The sequence below is a fragment of the Rutidosis leptorrhynchoides genome, chromosome 8 (genome assembly GCF_046630445.1).
Source record: "Rutidosis leptorrhynchoides isolate AG116_Rl617_1_P2 chromosome 8, CSIRO_AGI_Rlap_v1, whole genome shotgun sequence".
Classification (NCBI taxonomy): domain Eukaryota; kingdom Viridiplantae; phylum Streptophyta; class Magnoliopsida; order Asterales; family Asteraceae; genus Rutidosis; species Rutidosis leptorrhynchoides.
The window spans coordinates 236,877,950-236,901,535 of record NC_092340.1 but is presented as its reverse complement, the minus strand read 5'-3'; the positions used below and the strand labels follow the sequence as shown (position 1 = coordinate 236,901,535).

General features: G+C 32.7%; 2 protein-coding genes across 2 annotated transcripts; both read left to right on the top strand.

The window, feature by feature from the left end:
• The first annotated feature begins 1,297 nt into the window (after positions 1–1,297).
• LOC139862570 (protein NRT1/ PTR FAMILY 3.1-like) lies at positions 1,298–6,358 on the top strand. The gene is made up of 5 exons (XM_071851188.1): positions 1,298–1,385; positions 1,872–1,923; positions 2,671–2,888; positions 3,539–4,098; positions 5,368–6,358. The coding sequence occupies exons 3-5, from the start codon at positions 2,718–2,720 to the stop codon at positions 6,272–6,274; spliced, it is 1,638 nt and encodes a 545-aa protein (XP_071707289.1). The 5' UTR covers positions 1,298–1,385; positions 1,872–1,923; positions 2,671–2,717; the 3' UTR covers positions 6,275–6,358.
• Positions 6,359–9,680: 3,322 nt separating this feature from the next.
• On the top strand, positions 9,681–18,531 carry LOC139863005 (ACD11 homolog protein-like). Its single transcript, XM_071851657.1, has 5 exons — positions 9,681–9,838; positions 9,955–10,225; positions 17,072–17,244; positions 17,349–17,494; positions 18,060–18,531. The coding sequence occupies exons 1-5, from the start codon at positions 9,804–9,806 to the stop codon at positions 18,164–18,166; spliced, it is 732 nt and encodes a 243-aa protein (XP_071707758.1). The 5' UTR covers positions 9,681–9,803; the 3' UTR covers positions 18,167–18,531.
• Positions 18,532–23,586: the final 5,055 nt, after the last annotated feature.

Below are 23,586 nucleotides of genomic sequence, written 5' to 3'. Positions count from 1 at the left end.
AAATCAAACAAAACGTACATACAATTCAATAGAATAGTAAAAAAATGTTCATTCTTTAATATTTGTAACCTACATCCATAACAAATATGATACAAAAAGAAGGCATAATTTCTTTATCCATTATCAAAGAACTATATGATGCAAATAATTGCTAAAGAAAATATTTAATAATACAACATTAAAAGGAAATATTGAACATAAAGAGAAAAGCTAAATTAAATAAATCATACTTACAATCCAATACAAAAATGAAACAATTTGTGTTCTCTAATATATGTACATATTCGCAATAGGAAATACTCCACAATGCTTTGTCCCTTAATGTTGTAATATCTGAAACTTGTCCGAGTAAGATGTTGACATCACTACATATTAATAATAAAAGAAACCTAAACAACAATAATAATAATAATAATAATAATAATAATAATAATAATAAATAATTAAAAACACAACAAATACATTATTGACGAAGATCTATAATCGACGTAAAAGTATATATATATATATATATATATATATATATATATATATATATATATATATATATATATATATATATATATGAACTTTAAACAACTATCAAAACGGATAAATTTCACATGATAATAGAAAAATACTCATATACACCAATAATTTGTTAATAAAGTCATACCGTAGCATAAGTCTAACGTTCGTGTGATAGATGAATATACAACATTACATGAGGAAATAATCTTACTAAATTGATGATGATGATGATGATGATTAAGAACTAACATATATAAAACTCTATCAATTATTAATTAGTATTTGCAATGTATGTGGTGAAATTTAAAATGTGTATTGTGAAAATGAATAATGAGTATTTATAGGCAATATTATAATAACTTATTTAATATAAGAAAAATGAAAAGGTTAAAACTTATTTATTTATTATAAGAATAATGAAAGGATTGAAATTAATCAATTTAATACATGAAAAATGAAAGGATTAAAACTTAAATATTATTATTAATGAATTTTCTAATTCTTTTATTTTTATAATTATTACCTTATTATAAAATTAAGTAAGAAATAAGGAAAAATGTTTTTTTTTTTTTTTGTTGTAAATGATTAAATAAGATAGAATTTATTAGGGCTAATTTATGATATAGGGTGTCACTTTTTAGGTAGTAATAGATTGGAGAGAGGGGGATTCGTCTATTTGGTAAATTTCTCAATAATCAATCACTTGTCATAAACAAAATATCAACAGACAAGCCGTGGTTTTAAATAAGAAAAAAAAATTCACACATACGCATAAATATCAATTGGTGAAAAAACGAAAAAAGACTTTCCTCTGTAACATTAATACCCCTGAACTTTTTCATGTTAGAGGATAGAGGATTCATCTTTCAGAGAAGGTGCATATTGTTTTTAATTACTTATTTATTGACTAATTTAATTTTCATTATATTGCCAAGATTCTTAAAGAAAAAATGTAGTAGTAGTAGTAGTTAATCAATGTTTTAGATTTAGTAGTTAAAGTGTTCGTTGAAAGTCCTAAGAGAATGAGACTTCACCAATAGGATTTAGCTAGGGTTTTTATGATCAATTATCTCTGATCATTTGAAGACTAGGGAGAAGGGGAAGTTATACATTCGTATTTTGTGTCTTTGTGATATGATAAACAAAGACTAAATTCAACAACATTTGAAAATTTATCATGGTAGGTAGTTTTAAAAAACTACATAATTCATTTTTCAACATGTTTGTATAACAAAACTGAAATCTAGCCTTTTGATTAGTCCTATTTTTATCAACTTAAATAACTAATGTATTACCCATTTCTAATTTCGATGGTAATATATCATTTTTTTCATTTCATGTCTTCAATAAATTGGCTACAGATATGATGAACGTGAAGATGATGAAGCTCTTGCAACCTTTCTACAAATTCTGGTATGCGCCAACCAATCTGACTTTTTACTAAGGCATGATTGTTGATTTCACATTTTTTGTTGACCCGGACATCTTTTTAAGGTTGGGCGTAGTTTACCATAAAGATTGGTTTGGTAATGCTTTGTTCTTGTTTAATTTGAAAGCGTAAACCGAACAGTATACAATGTTCATGTGTTTACAAAATTGGGTCTGTGATTGCAACTGTCATCGACGATTTTTCTTTAACGGAAGTGAGGTTTAGATTCGATTAAATTAAAGTCTCATTATTTTTCTTGTGTAAGTTTGGTAGTATTTTTAAAACATTGCCAAATTCTTTTACACTTTATAACTAAAATTGTAAGTAGTACTAAATAATGTACGACCCCCAATTACGTAATCCCATTCATGTGATATTTGTATTACAATCTGATCATTAACATTTAGCCTTCTATATATATATGCAAACACTAGATGACTGTTTCAACTATATATTAAACTAATGAAACTGGAGAATATGAAGTTCAAATGCAATATCCGTGACCGAAAAACAAAGGGTGGCATCATCACCATGCCCTTTATCTTTGGTACATTTTAAGTGTTCGTGTTTTTTATATCGTATTACTAGCACGAACCACATCACAGTATACATGATTGTCTATAGCTTGACTGTTGATAGCTCATTTCTTATAACAAGATATACGTACCTTGCTTTGTTTTTTGTTTTTTAGATTTGAGTTGTAATGGAATATTACTTTGGTTTTTTGCTAGCGAACGAGGTGGGTGAGAAATTGGCTGTGGTTGGACTATACACAAATATGATTAGTTACTTAACGCAAGAACTTCACATGCCAATAACTAAAGCCGCTAATACGTTCACCAACTTTAGTGGCACTGGAAGCTTGACCCCGTTGCTTGGTGCCTTCATGGCTGATTCTTTTGCGGGCCGGTTTTGGACCATCACCGTTGCTTCCATCATTTACCAAATAGTAAGTCGTTTATCAACACATAACTCTATTCGAAGTTTTTATCCTGTTTATTTTGTTCGATAATTTTTCATGGTTGCAAACTGCGGTTGTAGCGGTTGTTCTGCCAGTTTGGTGACTAGCCCATCCCGTTTTGCCCAAAATCGACTGATTAGTCGGTCAACGCTAAAATGTCAGGTCAAAGTCGGTCAAAAGTCGACCTTTTTCTATCATTGTTTTAGTGTAAATGAAAATCCCAAACTATTTAAAAATTATCTAAAAATCAAATGAGAAAAACACCAACTTATATAGTATATACAGATAGATTAAAAAATACATTGCATTTGTAGAAAACATTATAAAATACCTATATATCATCGTAATCATAAATCATTTATTTATTTTTATAATATTTATGTTTAAAATATTTATATTTATATATAAGAGGTCTCGGGTTCGAATCTTTTGGTAATTAGGGAAGGGTTGGAAACAGTCAGAGAATAATCCTGATGGGTAGCATACGATAGAGTATGAGTTGGATTACTCGCCAACCCAAACAGGGAAAACCTTAGAAAATTTTTATAGTTATATTTAAAAGTCAACGATGGTCAACGTCTGTATCGACCGACTCGTCTTCGTCTCACGTCTTTTTCAACCTTGAATTTTTAATTTAGGGACTGGTATCATTAACATTTTCCGCCGTGCTACCAAAATTAAGACCACCACCCTGTAAAGATGGTGAAATATGCAAAGAAGCTGATACGGGTCAAGTTGCAATCCTATACATATCACTTATGTTATTAGCACTTGGGTCGGGTGGGATCCGTCCATGTGTAGCCGCATTTGGTGCTGACCAATTTGATGAAACCGACGAGAAGCAAAAGTCTAACATATGGAAATTCTTTAACTGGTATTATTTCGGGATGGGAGTATCTATGCTCGTTGCAGTAACGGTAATAGTTTACATTCAAGATAATATCGGATGGGGTTGGGGTATTGGTGTTCCAACTATAGCCATGGCTTTTTCGATTTTAGGGTTTGTGTTTGGCTACCCGTTGTATCGCCATATATACCCCGTTGGTAGTCCGTTTGCTCGGTTGATACAAGTTTGTGTTGCAGCTTATAGAAAGAGAAATTTGCCTATGGTTTCTGATCCTAAACTTCTTTATGAGAATGAAGAACTTGATGCATCTATTTCTGTTTCTGGAAAGTTACTGCATACTGAAGAATTGAAGTAAGTTTCTGTATAATAACGAATTTGATTATTAGCATTTTTGACCGGTAATGATAGTGAAATTATTAGGTCATGTTAATTTGCAAATAGCTAAAATACATGTGATTAGTAACAACACATGATAAGCATCATAACTTTATTCACTAATTAGCTCAGTTAATTTTTTATATGAAAAATGTGGATATAAAAAGGCATGTCTCAACTTACGGGCATAGCTCAACGGTTCTCCCTATGTACTTTGTGTCATGTGTTCGATCGGATGACATGATTTTCTTTAAACCAATTGAACACCAATAATGGTGGTATATATTGACCCTATAGGGAGGTTTTACCGGATTCGTTCACGGACCTCTACCCTGGAACACTGCCCGAATGGATGTGTTCCTGGGTACCGTCGATCGGGTTCGGGTTTCCGCCCGAACGTGTGTGTTACGTGCAAATGATGAGGGTCGTTGAAATAAATGATCTACTGATCCCAAAAAAATCGCCGTTAAAAAAAAAAAAAAAAAAAAAAAGGAATGTCTCACGTATTGATTACTATTGTAAAAAACCCCGATTACTCTTTTTTAAGTACGGTTTTCTAAAATTCGTTAAATTAATCGCAAATGACTTGTTTTTATTCTCGGATAAAGGAAGGATTGTCTACATCTCACCTCCCCCATACACCACTCAAGTGGTATTGGGTACTGTTGTTGTTGTTGTTGTTGTTGTTGTTGTTGTTGTTGTTGTTGTTGTTGTTGTCGTCGGTTAATGAGTCTAAAACAAATCGTTGGTCTAATTCAGTCAAAGTCAACATTTTAATATGAATATTGACTAAAATTTTAGAATTTTTAAACAAATGAATGATTATGGATATGTTTTTAGACAAGTATGTTAAAGTTTATGTTTATGTTTATGTTTATGTTTTTTTTTAAGTTTACACATATAATTCAAAATTATAAAGTCCGATCCGATCAATCCTTGAATTGCCGATTACTCCATTCAAAGTTACAACTGAATACTTCCCAAGTAGCAGAGTTTTGCAACCTTGGAATTGATACAATGATATCCATTTTCTAATATTGGAAGAAAATGTATCAATTTTCCCACTTTTAAGATTTAACATATTGACTTTCAAAGTCAAACCTATTACTTCAGATGAAGCCATATGATGATGCCTAACTACGCTTATCATGATTGTTTCAAGATTTGATGAACTTGTATCAATTTTTTTAAAGTTCACAAAATCAAAATTGGAACTTGATTCATTTTGGTTACTTAACATTTCAGATTTCTAGACAAGGCTGCAATTGTTACCACCGAAGACTTCCCAAATAATCAAACAAACCCAAACCTATGGCGATTAAACACGGTTCATCGAGTAGAGGAACTAAAATCACTAATAAGAATGGGCCCAATATGGGCTGCTGGTATCATTCTAATGGTAGCTTATGTACAACAATGCACCTTTTCAATCCAACAAGCAAAATCAATGAACAGAATATTCACAAAATCATTCGAAATTCCCGCCGGTTCCATGACCGTTTTCACCTTAATCTCAATGCTAATTTCCGTAATCTTGTATGACCGTGTTTTCATACCCGTCACACGAAAACTCACAGGCCTCGATCGGGGTGTTTCGTTCCTTACTAGAATGGCAATTGGATTCGGCTTGTCGGTTTTCGCCACATTTGTGGCCGGATTTGTCGAAATAAAACGTAAAAACGCAGCGTCTGCGTATGGTTTAACTTACAAACCGCACGAAACTATCCCAATTTCGGTTTTTTGGTTAGTACCACAATATACGCTTCATGGTTTGGCTGAAGCGTTTATGTCGATTGGACACTTAGAGTTTTTATATGATCAGTCTCCTGAAAGTATGAGAAGTACTGCAACTGCGTTGTATTGGACGGCGAATGCTGTGGGAAATTACGGTAGTACCCTTCTGGTAACTATGGTGCATAAAATGAGTGCGGGTCAAGATGGGTCAAATTGGTTACCGGATGATAATTTGAACAAGGGAAAGTTGGAGTATTTTTATTGGTTGATCACATTGCTTCAAGTTTTTAATCTGGTGTACTATTTGATATGTACAAAGTACTACACTTTGAAGCCTATTCAAGTTGTTAAAAAAGCTGTTGAAGATGAGAATAATAATGGTAAAGATGATGGTGTTGAGCTAGGAAATAGTGTTTAAATTTAATCTCCACTGTTGGTTTACTTTTTATTTGGTTTGATGTGTGTGTAGTAATCATTGTGAGTAGACAATAGACATAATTTATGTGAGTGTTAAACAAGTGTTATCTATCACTCTGTTAAGTTGTTATCTAATACTCTATCACATAATAAAGTTTAAAGTTTATTTAGGTTTGTCTTTGTACAGATTTGCATATAAATATAGATACATCTTGTGCGGTGCAGCCAGTGTTGTAAACGACATCCGTTGCGTCCATTGCGATACCTGTTGCGGCGTTTTGGTAACTAGCCCGTCTTGATCCCGTCCCGTCTTCTAATAAGTCGGTCAACGGTCAAAAGTCGACCCTCAAATGCAGGAAAGGTCAAGTCAACGTGCGTCAAAAGTCAATAATTCTGTTCAAATCGGTCAAAAGTCCGTCAAATCGATCAAAACTGACATAGTTTAGTGTTACTTTTTTATATTATATTAACAATAATAGCGATTATGGATAAAAACGTGTCAACGAAGGTTTTTAGGCTTTAAAATATATATATATATATATATATATATATATATATATATATATATATATATATATATAAGTCAACGTCCATCTCGACGTTTTAAGGTCCGATCGTCTCGACCCCTTCTCGGGGCTTTTTCAACCTTGGGTGCAGGTGGCTGTGTGCTACTTAATCAGAGGATACTTACCACCTTCATTATTTTATATCAGTGTGATAAAAAAAATGAGTATATTATACTTCTTTTTTATTGAAAAAACATAAATTGAAATTGAAATTAGATCAGAGGGTCTAAAGAGAATCACAATTGATCCAGATCTTAAGTTGAACAACAACCTTCCAGTTGAAACACATTTACATGCATGAAAAAACTACCAAACTGAACAAATCTTCACAACATTGAATGACAAACACCATTGGGCCAATCATACGTGCCATTGAAGGCAACGGAACCTCCCGGGCGGCTTTCCCCAAGTCAATCCAAGCTAACCCTCATAAAATTGAGCACCAAGAAGCAATTGATGGCGAGAAAATGATACATTCCAATGACCACCAATGCAGAGTGAAACAAAAAGACGGCGGTCAAACATAGATATAAATAATTTTCAAGAAGCTTGTCTTTTATCTTTGATTTGGATCACACCTTACTTAATTCAACTGATCTAATGGATGTAACTCTGGAAAAAGGTTATTTAATGAACCCAAGTGATCCTTTTTGTATCGATGCTCAATAAACATTATCCCCTGATAATATATATACGTAGTATTAATCAATGAATGTATTATACTAACAAATAAGAGACGGTATATTCAAATTGCCACACATGAACATTATGACAAAATTTAGACCCTTCATACATGATTTCTTCAAAAAGTGAGTAAGCTTTGCGAGATGTAGATATACACCATGGCCCATCGGAAAACGCAAGTATGCAAATCAAATGGCAATTCTGCTTGAGCTGCAAAAGGTTTACTTTGGTTCTAGAGTGATCACACGAAACGATTGCACTGAAGAACATTGGCGATCGAGCAACTATGTTGTACTCGGGCAAGAAAGTGCCATTCTATTTCTATACAGAGACACGGGTATTACAATTAGAGAGATCGGGAAGTAATTGTGCTACTTGTCGTTGAATGCTCATTTAAGTATTCATACAATTAACGAATAGAGTCAGAGATTAGGTTAATGCATACATGTTGTAATCAATAGATGAAGCAAAATGATTATGAGATTGAATTAAACGGAATTGTGGAATAGATTACTGGTAGTTGTTCTAAAGTTAGGGTTCTAAGAGTTGGAAAGATCTTGAATACAGAAGATGAACGTAAAGTGAAAGGAAAAATAAAGAGAAAATGCAAATGACGATTTTACCCTGTCTATCTTGCACGTGATTATATTTAACCGAAAAAGTATATGATTGTTAGGGAGAGGAAGCAAACCGTGTAACTCGTGCAAATCACTATAATAAGTCACATAAAAAAAAAAAAAAAAAAAAAAAAAAATTTTTTTTTTAAGGAGCACTATGCATAAGATACAAACGATAGGGGCCAACCCCATAATTTTGTCAACTTTATGATGACTAACATATAAAAATTTTCAAAATTGTTACTCTGTAAATCACTAAACACGATAAATAATTAAATATACAGTGGGGAGTTCAAAGGTTGTGTGGGCTCCTATGACCCCACTACTTAAAAAAAAATTTATAAGATGTATCCTTCAAAATGCGTAGAGTATAGGACTCTATATATTTTTAAAATATATAGTTTTTTTAAAAATAAACAACCACTAAAATACACTTGAAATATATTTAGTTTTGAAAAAAAATTTAGGACCCATTGAAGTTTCATCGTGAATTCGCCACTATGGTAGGATCAAGAGGGAAGTAACCAATCGGGAGGAAGCAAATTTTTTTTCTTTTCGTTTTTTGAAAAACTTTGTTCACGAACATTATAGATCGGATGAAAATATGAACATTTAATAAAAACACTTTGTGATAAATGTTTTTATTTATTTTGGCGGGAAAACGCTCGAAGAAGTAATATATAACAATTATCTTGTTTTTCGAGCGTATGTTGAGGTTTTAGATATTAGGGTTTAGATATTAGGGTTTATAGGGTTTAGATATCAGGGTTTAGAAATTTAGGGTGTAGGGTTTAGATTTAGGGTTTAGATTTAGAATTTAGATCGAGTTTTTAACACGAACGACTTAGAGTTTAGAGTTTAGGGTTTAGGGTTTAGGATTTAGGGTTTGGCGTTTTGAGTTTATGGAATAAACCCAAAACACCATACCCTAAACCCTAAACCCTAAACCCTAAACCAGGCTAAATTTTACTTTACAAAACATGAAATAAAACGTTAACATTCTTCACGAACAATATTATCTTGAATTTTATTTTTGTTGATCGTTTTTCCACCAAAATAATAACATTCATCATGAAGTGTCTTTTTTAAATGTTCATATTTTCCTGTGATCTTGATGTCTGAAAAAAAATTCCAAAAAAACCAAAAAAATTATATATATATTGCTTCTCCCCGCTTCCCCTCGATTGGTTACTTCCCATTGATCCTGCCCCTTCGCCACTGTACATATATCATTCAACTATTCGCAACTACAAACACAGTATAGTCAAATATGTCTACCGATTTCTAGTCTAGGAGGAAAAGAAAAAATAAACAAAGTTTGACCCGAAACATGGTTTCCAATGTTATTAGAATTTGTTCAAAAGGACCATTTCATTATTTATTGTAAAGTTAGGGGTAAAATCATTAACTTTTAAAAAGATATGGTCCAATCATCGGAAACGTAAAATATATAGTCGAGTCATACATACGCAAACTTTTACGATTATGTTGTACTGTATTACTTTATCTTTGTTTAATTATATTCCTTGATCAGTAAGATATGGCGCGAACTATATAAAGAACAAGTTAACCACCGTTACCGAAATATATATAAATAAACACACAAAATAATAAGCGGGTTTTTAGGGCAAACTCGTAACCCTAATAAATATTTACGAATTCAATGGCTCTCCTTTCATACTTCAGGGATCGTGAAAAGTATGCTTTTCTCTTTTCTTTTTTCGTTTCAATTTTTGTTTTATATATTTTGTTTTTAGGTTTTTAGACGATTAAAAGGAATGTATTTATACTGATTTGATTTGAATTTTTTGTAGTGTTAGGATTCTGAAGATGAATCAGGAAGATGCTGTTCACAAAGATGGTAAAAAGGAAACCCCTCTTTCTTCTATTGCACAAGCGTTTGAGGAAATTTCGGATTTGATTAATAAAAATAAAAAGGAAACTGGTAATAATAATGATAATGATGATTGTAAATATGTTGATTTGCAATTGAAACCGTTTTGTGAAGCATGCACTTTGGTTTCTGTTCTTTTTGGTTGTCTTGGTATTGCCTTCAAATTCGCCGAAATGGAATACACTGCTAAGGTTTGTTTGTTTGTTTTTTTTCTAATTATTATTCAGCAATTCATGAATGTTTTATCAGTTCTGCAATTTAATGGTATACTATGATATGATGTAAAGATATATTTTTATGTTAATGTTAATTGATGTATAGTTAGTGAATATGTAATTGATGGTAAAAAGTAGTAGCAATTTACTGTAACTGGTTAATTTGATGACTAATATATGAATTACTGGTTATTATTAGTGTAATTTATAATGTTTATTAAGGAGATTTGTGAACTTTTAGTACTAGCAAGATGCTTCATACGTAATGTTTTTTGGTACTGCCTAACAAAAGGTGCATATGTACATTTAAAAGTTATGATGGTTGATTAGGATTAGGCATCTAATCCCTAAAGAAGATATGGTTTAGCCAATTAAGAGTTTAAATTTAGGCCATTCAGTGCTGTTCATTATAATATTTTCATTTTCATCAAATACTATAAAGGGAAAGTGAACTGGATCATGGTCTTCTATTTGAACCGATTAGTACAAAATTTGACTTAGAATAATTTCTATATATATTATTGATTCTGACTTTAAGATAATAAGAAAAGTCGCTTTTTAAATAAAGTTATTTAATACTCTGTAAAAAGTGGAATAATTGGAATATATGTGGTTGGTGTTATAATAATAATAATAATATAGATATGGATAGTCAATTTTGGTGTATACATATAGTCAATTTTGGTATACAAAGTATGTATTTTTATATTGAGATTTTAGGCTATAAATACTCATGAATGCAAGCATTAAACTTGCACCATTTCACACACTTACAAAGTGTTTCTTTCTTTCTCCATTATCATCTTTGTTCTTACACTTCATTATTAGTATTCTTAATCAAGAATCAAATCACTAAAGGTAGTTATAAGCCTACTGAATTATAACATCAAGAATCAAACCACTAAAGGTAGTTATAAGCCTACTGAATTATAACACGTTATCAGCACGATAATCTTAATACTAAGTATGGTTGGCTCTGCCACCAAAATGATATATGGTCGGTTATACCACCAAAATGATATATGGTCGGTTATACCACCAAAATGATATATGGTCGGTTATACCACCAGAATGATATAGGTCGGTTATACCACCTGAAAAAATATATGGTCGACACTGTCGCCAAATTTTCATTTATGTTTACTAATATTTATATTTTTGTTATATAACATTTATTTATGATTGCTTACACATGGTCGACACTGTCACCTACTTATCATTTATGTTATATTAAATTTATGTTTAATGTTTATATACTTATGAATATAAATTGACTCTAATTTATCATGATGTTTGTTTTAATTTTTGATAATAGAAAATGTCGAATCTGGAAAAGCTTAAATTTACTCCTTTAGAATCAACTGGAAACAACTACATGCCATGGGTTATAAAAGTAAAAATGCATCTTAAATCAATGGGCATTCTTGAAACCATAAATGAAAACAACACTTGTTCTGAAAAAGAACAAGCTACGGCATGTTGCTTTATTCATCAACATATTGATGAATGCTTACAAAATAATTATGTGACTGTAGAAGATCCCCATGTTTTATGGGAAGGTCTCAAAAGCAGATTCAATAATCAAAGAGAAATTTTACTTCCAGCTGCAATGGAACAATGGAGAACATTAAGGTTCCAAGACTTTAAGAAAGTAAATGAATACAGCTCAGCTCTGTATAATACATGTTCACAACTTAAATTCTGTGGACATGAAATTAGTGATGCAGACATGATGGAGAAAACTTTCTCCACAATGAATGCTGCAAACATCACAGTGCAAAGAAATTTGAGAATGCTAAAGTTCAAAACATATCCTGAACTTAATTCATATCTCTTAGTTGCAGAGCAAAATGATGAGCTATTAATGAAAAATCAGCAATCCCGTCCTACTGGTACACTTGCAATCCCTGAAGCAAATACTGCAAATAATTATAAACAGGGACAAGGACGCGGGCAAGGTCGTGGTTATAATAACCATCACCATCATCATGCCAAAAGCCATAACTATGGTAGAAACCATCCTTATGGTAATGGTAATGGGCGTGGACGTGGTCGTGGTCGTGGCCGTGGTAGTCAAAGAAATAGTAATCCACGAAAATATAAATATCAACCACAAAACAAGCCCATTAAACAAGATGTTGAAGAAAATTCTTCTAAAAATTCTGAAGAATCTTGCTACAGATGTGGTAGAATGGGCCACTGGGCTAATACTTGCCGAACATCTAAACATCTTGTTAAGATGTATCAGGATTCGCTGAAAGGTAAAGAAAAGGAAGTAAATTTTGTGGATAATATTGATCCAACAGTCACTGAGAAACCATCTGATTTATATGAAGATTTCTTGAATGTTTAAGTTGTGTGTCTTTTGAAAAATAAACGATTTAATATCGTCTGTCTTTGACATTATGTTTGCTAAATGTTTCAGTACTATCTATTTGAGTTTAAAATATTGTGTAATATTAATGTACTCACTATTTATTTCTTATATATGAAGTTCAATATGAATTTTGCTGGAATACAACATCAATCAAGTGGTGGAGATCTCTGTATAGCAGACAGTGGAACTACACACACTATACTTAAATCCGAGAAATATTTTATTGATCTAAAACCAACGGAAGGAACTATACATACAATATCAGGACCTGCTAACTTGATAAAAGGGATAGGAAAGGCAAATTTCATACTACCAAATGGTACAAAATTTTTAATAAATGATGCCTTATTTTCTCCCAAGTCAAGCAGAAATTTATTGAGTTTCTCCGACATATACCTTAACGGGTATGATTATCAGTCAGTGACAACAGAAAATGAGAAATATTTAAGTATCACTGACAAGAGTCATGTGGTTGAAAAACTGCCAAGACTTAGTTCTGGATTACATTATACACATATAAATGTACCAGAAATACATATGGTAGTTAACGAAAAATATATTGATCCTGGTGTATTCAGTTTATGGCATAACAGATTAGGCCATCCAGGATCAACAATTATGAAAAGGATTATTGAATGTACTCATGGACATCCATTAAAGGATAGAAAAATCCATCATGATACAATGGTTCCATGTACATCTTGCTCTCTTGGAAAATTGATAACTAGACCCTCACCACTTAAGGTTGAGAAAGAATCACCAATGTTTCTTGAAAGAATTCAAGGTGATATATGTGGACCAATTCATCCACCATGTGGACCATTTAGATATTTCATGGTTCTAATAGACGCATCTAGCAGATGGTCTCATGTTTGTCTGTTATCAAGCCGTAATGTGGCATTTGCAAAATTTCTTGCCCAAATTATTAAATTGAGAGCTCATTTTCCTGATTACACCATTAAAAGGGCGAGACTTGATAATGCTGGTGAATTTACATCTCAAGCATTTAATGACTATTGCATGTCTATAGGAATTGTTGTTGAACATTCTGTTGCTCATGTGCATACACAAAATGGTTTAGCCGAGTCATTGATTAAACGTTTACAGTTAATCGCTAGACCATTGATAATGAGAACAAAACTCCCTGTATCTATATGGGGTCATGCAATTTTACATGCTGCTGCATTGATTCGCATCAGACCAAGTGCAAGTCATAAATATTCCCCCCTACAACTTGCTTTTGGTCAAGAGCCAAATATTTCCCATCTTAGAACATTTGATTGTGCAGTGTATGTTCCAATTGCGACACCACAACGTACAAAAATGGGTCCTCAAAGGAGGTTGGGAATATATGTTGGATATGAAACATCTTCAATATTAAGGTATATTGAACCTATGACAGGTGACGTTTTTACAGCACGTTTTGCTGATTGTCATTTTAATGAAACATTGTTCCCTAGATTAGGGGGAGAAATAAAAAATAAAGAAAATGATGTATCATGGTGTGAACCTCAATTAAAGTATCTTGATCCTCGCACAAAAGAATGCGAGACAGAAGTTCAAAAGATAATGCATATACAAGAACTTGCAAATCAATTGCCTGATGCATTTACAGATACAAAAATGGTGACAAAATCATATATACCAGCAGTAAATACTCCAGCTCGAATTGAAATACCAAAAGCTGGCAATAACGTCACTCATGAATCTTTACCACGTCAGAAACGTGGAAGACCAATTGGTTCAAAGGATAAAAATCCTCGAAAAAGAAAATCAGCTGATAATGAGGTAAAAGAAAGTGTTCAAGAAGAACCAAAAATCAGTACTCCTACTGCAGAGGAGATTGATGATGTCAATACAGAAATTGCAATCAATTATGCATATTCAAAAATATTATGGAACCGAAATGAAATGAAAAATCTTGATGAGAAATTTTCATTTAATGTTGCGTATGACATCATGAATAATGATGATGATCCAGAACCAACATCTATGGTTGAATGTCAAAATAGACATGATTGGGCTCAATGGAAAGAAGCAATACGAGCTGAATTAGAATCACTCAATAAAAGAAAGGTTTTCGGATCCATCATTCTCACTCCTAAAGATGTGAAACCTGTAGGATACAGATGGATTTTTGTCCGAAAAAGAAATGAGAAAAATGAAGTTACAAGGTATAAAGCTAGACTTGTAGCTCAAGGTTTTTCTCAAAGACCAGGAATTGATTATGAAGAAACTTATTCCCCTGTTATGGATGCAATTACTTTTAGATACTTAATCAGCATGGTAGTTTCTAAAAATTTAGAAATGCATCTCATGGATGTTGTGACTGCTTATCTATATGGATCACTTGATAGTGATATATATATGAAGATACCTGAAGGATTTAAGGTACCAGAAGCATCAAATGCAAAACCCAAAGAAATGTATTCGATTAAATTACAAAGATCTTTATATGGGTTAAAACAATCGGGACGTATGTGGTATAACCGATTAAGTGATTACTTGATAAGCAAAGGGTATACAAATAATCTTACTTGCCCTTGTGTTTTCATTAAGAAAACAACATCCGGATATGTGATCATAGCTGTTTATGTTGATGATCTTAACATCATAGGTACAAATAAAGAGATCCATGAAGCCATTCAACTTCTAAAGAAAGAATTTGAAATGAAAGATCTCGGAAAAACCAAGTATTGCCTTGGTTTACAAATTGAGCATATGCCTAATGATTTACTTGTACATCAAACAACATATACTGAAAAGATTTTGAAACGTTTCAATATGGACAAGGCAAAACCATTAAGTACTCCTATGGTTGTTAGATCACTCAATGTTGAAGCTGATCCATTTCGTCCATGTGAAGATCAAGAAGACATTCTTGGACCAGAAGTACCATATCTTAGTGCAATTGGAGCTCTTATGTATCTTACAAATTGTACAAGACCTGACATTTCTTTTGCAGTTAATTTGTTGGCAAGGTTCAGCTCTGCTCCTACCAAAAGACACTGGAATGGGATCAAACACATATTTCGATACCTTCGAGGAACTACTGATTTAGGATTATTTTATTCTAACGAATCAAAACAAGATTTGGTTGGTTATGCAGATGCAGGTTATTTATCTGATCCACATAAAGCTAAATCTCAAACTGGATATGTATTCCTAAATGGAGGTACTGCAATATCATGGCGTTCTCAAAAACAAACACTTGTTGCTACATCGTCAAATCATGCCGAAGTGATTGCATTACATGAAGCTACTCGGGAATGTTTTTGGTTGAGATCAATGACACAAATCATTACTGATTCTTGTGGACTAGAACGCGATAAAAGTCCAACAATTATCTATGAAGATAATGCAGCTTGCATAGCACAGATGAAAGAAGGGTATATCAAAAGTGACCGAACCAAACACATACCTCCTAGATTCTTCTCATACACTCAAAATCTCATTAAGGACAACGAGATTGAAATGAGATATGTTCAATCCAGCAAAAACTCTGCTGATCTTTTCACGAAAGCACTTCCAACTGCTATTTTCAGAACACACGTTCATAACATTGGCATGAGACATGTTCAAAAGATGTAACAGCTGAAGCGATGACTACTTGAGGGGGAGTCAACTCCATGCTGCACTCTTTTTCCCTTAGCTAAAGTTTTTTCCCACTGGGTTTTCTTTAGCAAGGTTTTTAATGAGGCAGTAATTTATAGTTGATCTTCAACAAAATAAAATTGCTATCCAAGGGGGAGTGTTATAATAATAATAATAATATAGATATGGATAGTCAATTTTGGTGTATACATATAGTCAATTTTGGTACACAAAGTATGTATTTTTATATTGAGATTTTAGGCTATAAATACTCATGAATGCAAGCATTAAACTTGCACCATTTCACACACTTACAAAGTGTTTCTTTCTTTCTCCATTATCATCTTTGTTCTTACACTTCATTATTAGTATTCTTAATCAAGAATCAAATCACTAAAGGTAGTTATAAGCCTACTGAATTATAACATCAAGAATCAAACCACTAAAGGTAGTTATAAGCCTACTGAATTATAACAGTTGGCTTCTTAAGCATATAACTCCTCTTTATACAAAGATGCCATGAGCATATTTTTATGACCACTGATCGAATTTGTAACTTTTCCTGAAAAAACATCCTGTTTGCTTATATTTAGGATATTAGGCGTTTTTTTGTTATACTTTGAAGAAAGATGCCACTAACGTACATTTTGTTCAATCATTTTGGACTATGTTACTACACTGTGTTCGAGTTTGATGTTTATGACTAAATAATATAATAGTTAGAAATTGCCCATGAAAGAACATCCTAATTGCTTTCAACATATCCTAGGTTTTTTTTTTTTTTTTTTTTTTTTATATTATTATAATCTGTAAATAGAGAGTTACTTAACTAAGTGATTGATGGTTTTCAGCTGCGTGATCTTCTTGAAGCATCAAAGGACTTCAACACTTTAAGTAGTGTAGTTGATCATGACCTTAAAAATAAGACAGTAAAATCACCTGGGAGCCATACTCGCAATCTTCGCAGAGTTAGGCAAGGTTTAGATCTCATAAGAGAATTGTTTCAGAATTTTTTATCAGCCGAGTACGTTGTCTTAATATTCGAATCTTTACATAGTTTTGTACTGTATATTGCAATGAATTGTGGTTCTAAAAAATTTATTCCGTATGTATTTTGTGATATGTTAGGAATCATACACTTAAGAAGGCAGCCACAACAGCATATCAACAAGTTTGTGCACCGTACCATACATGGGCGGTTAGAACTGCAGTTTCTGCTGGAATGTGTACACTTCCTACAAGGGATCAACTTTTGGTCAACATAAATGAAACTGGTGAGTACTAAATAGTTGAAACTCTTTAGTTTTCTTGTTTCCCGGCAAACCAAAAAATAAAAATAAAAATTGATAAATTCTAGGTAGTATTTATCTGATCTATATTGTTTCAGTATTATAATTATATTAGGATTAGGTTACTTGTTAGCAAGATTTTTTTAAATTATAAATATAGGTTATTTGCAATCATTTAATAAACTCATCCAATCAATAATAAACCCTTTTCATTATTATACATATTAATTATGTATTATGTATGTCTAGTCTGTATGTATTTTAGTTAACTAGTATTCATTAGTATGCAAGGTTGTAAAAATCTCTACTCGGAATTACTAGAGGACTTTTTAGGGAGTACTCTGAAAATTGGGGAGTACTCGGATGTTGACCAATTTTGACTTTGGCCGATTTTGACTGGTTTTCCGAGTAATCCGAGTATTGACAGAGATTGACTGAGCTTGACCGAGGTTGACCGAGTTTGACCAAGTTTGACCGAGTACTCGCCAAATAATTCCGAGTTCTGCAACATTGTTCGTATTAATGAGTGAATGTTCTTTTATTGTGACAGAAAAATCGGCCGAGAAAGAAATGAGGAGGTACATAAAGGCATCACTCGATGTTATAAAAACCATCGATAATCTTTACATTTACAGGGGGATTACACTAGATTGGTGATTTTGAGGATCTAAGAAGGTTATATGGGGTTCAACCATTAATACCGTCTCTAAAATCGCGTACATGTATACATTCAAAAAATAATTGCGAGTCGGTTACCTTCATGGCAAAACCTCTGTTTCAGACACAAAGTTCCCTACTTGATCTGAAGTTCATTAGATACATATGATGTTTGTATATATAGTCAAAATGTTGACATGGGATTTGTTGATTTTGTACTATGAAAGGTCAGGAAAAGACTTGAACTAATGGTATGATTCCAGATGCACACATATCAGAGTGAATTGTTCATCTATTTAATTGTAACCATTTGACTTGTGATTGTACTAATTTCTTACTACATGTTATGTTTTACTATTGTTATTTATCTTCTCTTCTTAATGATCAACAATTTATTCGGTCCACCCACTTATTAATTTCTGGCTTTGCCCTCACCAAGCGAATGTATATATTTTTGGGCTTAGTTCTTGTGTTGGTCTTGTTTGGCGTCTTAAGGTAACACACGAATGTGTGTTCTCTAATGGGACAAAGTAGTTATTTTTATAGACGCTATGTGTGAAACCCAACAAATACCGTGGATTTAAGACTCATTTGATGACAATCTAATATATGTAATGTACATATATATTTATATTCACTTACCTGTTTTATCGTTTGGTATCCATCCTCTTGTGGTCTCAGTATTTGTTTCTACTATTGTGAGTTTTTTTTTTTTTTTTTTTTTTCCATATTTCTTGTAGTGGAGGGTTTCAAGTTGGTTTGTGTATCTTCGGTATTGTGTGCATACGTGTTCAATTCTTTCGGCGATCATTTTTCTGGTGAAGCTCTTGGTTCATGAAGAGCGAACATGTGGGCATTGGATGTTTCAATGCTTTTTGTTGTTGCATTTGTATGAGAAGTGATATTTTCACCTTTGATTTACATCCACCAATGTTCTATTATATTTCCCAAAATGCCCTTATGTACTACCGTATTATGAGTAATATTTTTTTTGGGGTAAGTGAGGAAACCCTCCTATGAACGAGCACATTGGATCCCCCATAGAAGGTAAAAACTTGGGTAATCAAGCCCCCCGAGCGCGAGACCTGGTACCAGGTGAATTGCGCATTATGCGCACCCTATAGTCACACTCCCTTTTTTGAACACTTTGGCATAGCCAGGAATTGAACCAGGGTGGTGTGCTTCATTGAGCAACTCGGTGGCTACTCAGGCAAGCCTGAATGGTTTTACGAGTAATATTTTCGTATAAAATATTATAAATCGTCTTTCGTATAAGATATTATGAATCGTCTGTTCCACTTCTCACTTCATATATCACCTTAAGATTGGAAATGGCTCAATAACTGCCATTTGGTTTGATGCGTGGCTGGGAAATACATCAGCAGCTCTTAAGGATTTATTCCCTCGACTCTCTGTACTCGAATCTAACCAATCTGTCCCTGTTTCAAATAGAGTCCATAATGGAGCCTCTGGTCTAATAGGTAAGTGGGAATGGAGTGTTGGTTTATGTGCACGTCATAACACAAATCTATACTACCGCTTATATACAGATCTATGGGGTCACACACTTTAGCATTTAGACACCAATTAATTATATATTGTTGATATATAATTATAACCTATAGTTCGAAAAAAATATAATTTAATTAAATATGATTTAATTAAATATAAAAGTCTCAATGGACCGTTGGATTACAAATTATTAGATGGCCTTATTTTAGTTAGGGCTAAAATTAAATATTACAATCGGGCATCTTTTATTTTAGTGGTACACGGCATATTAAAAGGATCAACATATAAAGCTTTGGTTTTTACTTTTTTTTTCCGACAACACACAATAATAAAAAAGGGTTACATTGTTTTGCTGCGCCACCGAAAACAAAAGGAATATAGAATCAGTTGTGATTTAATTCATTTGTTTTCTTTATTTAAAAGAGAAAAATAAAACTAACTATGGGTTGTTCTTTGATCTAAATCTCCGATGAAGACAAATTAACAAGGGTGGTTGTTATAAAAGCCTAGAAGAAAAACATATAAACAATAAAGGGTTGTTTGTGTTGAACGGTACCGAGACAGAAAGAAAGAACATGTATTTTGTTCATTCAAGTTTATTATATTAATTAATCAAAAGGTGTTTGATTAATTTCTATTTGGGTTATACGGACTAGCATCTGATTGGTGTTGCTCGACGTGCTGTGTGGATCAACCATAGAGATATTCATACATTTTGAATATATGTTTCATCCTAGACGTGGACAACTATTCGCGAAGGTATATCTAAACTCCACTTTATGTATTATTTTTTTGACAATTATTATTGGTGTAATTGGATCTTGTTGGGAACTGTTAACCGTGTGAAAGTTTATAATAAAATAAATGATGTTTATTTTAATGTTACAAAAATGTTTATTTTCATGTTCCCCTGCGTTTATAAATTTAAAAGTACACACGATTTTCCATCAGTGGTAATCAGAGCCGCTTTTACACCGTTTTAATTGTCGTGTGACTATTCTTTAGATTTAGCTTTGTGGTGTATTGGTGAAAGTCAAAACCTTTTTGGTTTTTAAAGTCAACTCGATTGATTTAGACTTAACCTCATGACGCACAAATAAGATTGAAAGAATATCACTATTTTAAATTGTAGATTTAATTGTTATGGCTTGAATAATTGTTATAATTGTTGATTGTTTTATTCCATAGTTATACACATACATTGTAACCATGGACAAGCCATATATAGGTTTTAATAATGTAGTTATTAAAATTGTGATTGCATACATAGCCCGTAATGCCCCGACCTATGTGTTTGGTTTTGTGTTATTGTTGTGATTGTTGGTCATGGCAGTTTTAAGCCATGTTGGTTATTTGATTTATTTAGAGGCCATAGAAGCCAAGTTGTATTGTATTTATTTTCAGTTTCATAGTTTTGTATTTTGGTTTATTTCAAATTATAAAAGTATTAGATAAGTTGTATTTTTCAATTTAAATAAATGTAAAAAAAATTGAAGATTGAAGATTGAAGTTAAAGATACGACACGAGGTTTTGGCTTAGAAAATGGCGTTTAGATCAAGTTAACGGCAGTGCCGTTCAGCACAAGTTTTCACTTGGTACTTGAATCAAGTGGGAGCTACGGTATTGTCCTTAGTTTGACCTCTTGATCCCATGTCGGCTCATGATATCAAGTATAGGATTTTTGGGCTAGGCTATGTATGTGTGTGATGCATGATTGTGTTTTATTTTTCGCATTTATATATATAATTGTTGATTATAGTATATGCTAAATGTTTTTGATGGAAACTTTAAATAAAACACGTAATGAGTTTAAACATTAAAATCGTTGATTTTAAAAACTAAACTCTAACGATTTTAAAATTGATGATTTTAAAACTCAAATAATTTATATGGGCGACATCTTTTAAAATTGTTTTAAAACGATACACGTTTGTGTATTTGTTATTTTTTATATCCTATAAATTAAATAACAAATTAGACGCACAAACATAATCGACATATACAATTGGTTAAAATATTTTTTTAACTAATAGTGTAGCGGATCTTGTATGCATGCATTATTCGTTGACACGAACTTTTTCTAAAATACCCGTCAAATTTAAGTCATGCCATCCAATGAGCTTGCAAACACTCCTCGTTATTTTTCCGATCTAGTGAGACTAGGCGGAATTATAGCCACGAGGTGGATTTTTCGATCTAGTGAGACTAGCGTGAATTTCCACTGTTTTCAAATTGGACGACTTAATCGTATTCACGGTGAGACCTGAGTTCGAGGCAAGGATGGGACAAACATGCCAGCAGATAATAGTGGTTTGTTGGACTACATATATCTCTAGGTCTCATAAAGATCTAAGAGTTGCACTTGTAATGCAATTGGTACCCGCTACCTACCAATAGACTCCATAACTGCTAGCTGATCAACAGATGTGGCTATGGAATCTCTATGTGGATCTTAGGCTTTCGTAAATTAATTGTTTTTAAAAATATATACATAAAAACTTGGGTAGTTAATTTATTAAAGCTCAATATCGAAAATACTAAAATGAATCTTATATCTGTTGTAGATGTCAAATAATCAAAATGTAATCCAAAACACACTTCCTTCTTTGTTGGAGAAGGATAAACTCAATGTTCAAACTTCCTAGACTGACACTGCAACCTGAGAACTATTCTCAAGCATAAATGGAAGTTGAACAAAATTAGAACCCTTATCCGATCCTCCTGTTTGTGCAGCTCATGCTGCTAAAAAAATGCTTATCGGAAGTTGTTCGATGAGTAGGAGAAGTAGGATAAAAAGGTGAAAAAGAATAAGCCGAACACTTTGTGGAAGGAAATGATAAATAATTTTCCAGGAAAATTATTCCACCTTCCAAGAAGGAAATCCCAACAAAAGACGCCGAATGCTTTCATCGTGGAAAGGTTGGCAATTGGAGAAGGAGGTTTTCCTATCTACCAATTTGAGCTGAGAAAAGGCGATGCTAGTAAGACTAGCAAACTCAGGTATATTTCATATATAGTTATATACTTCTTCTAGTGATTCCCGAATCTTTGTTAACCAGTTGTGGCCTTCACACCTGTAACAATATAAAGGGAATGAGAAGAAGTAATAGACTGAAGAGAGACACACTGGATTTGCGAGTGGGCAATGAAATTAAGTCTCGGTTGAAGCCATTGGTCACTATGAGCTTACTCTTCCAAGTGGTCTTATTGTTTTGTTGGAACAATGTTATTATGCTCCTAGTATTAGGAGCAATATAGTTTGAAAGATGCTAGTTTTGAACTTGCATTTACACACTTTGGTTTTTCACTTTCTAAGGATAATAATTTTTTTTTTATCTTAATGCCTATCCATGTGATGATGTTTTTGAAATTGATATACATTGTGTGATTTCAAATGATAAATTCTATATATACCTGTTCCGCCAAGCGACTCAAGCAACGCTTTAATAAGACCTATCTATGACATTGTCGTCTTGGTCATATAAACAACGCATTTCAAAACTCCATTCTTGTGGACTTTTGGAATCAAATGGCTTTGATTCATTTGATAATGTTTATGTTAAAGGATGACAAAGGCTCATTTCTCCGATATAGGTGAAAGAGCTACATATCTTTTAGGACTGATACATATTGATGTTTATGGCCCTTTTAGAATAATGTCTAGATATGATGAGTCTTGCTTCATTACAATATGTGATGCCCCGTACTAAATCATCATGTACGGATCATCAACAACGGGATCATTACAAGGTTAAGTACTATATGCGATTTCAAAAGAAGTTTGCATTCATATAAATAGTGATGTCATAACCAACATCGAATGTTTTACAACCCAAAAGCATGCTTCACTAAGTAGAAGCAAATAATAATTGTAATAAAGTTTGTATGCAAAAGTAAACGTTCATGC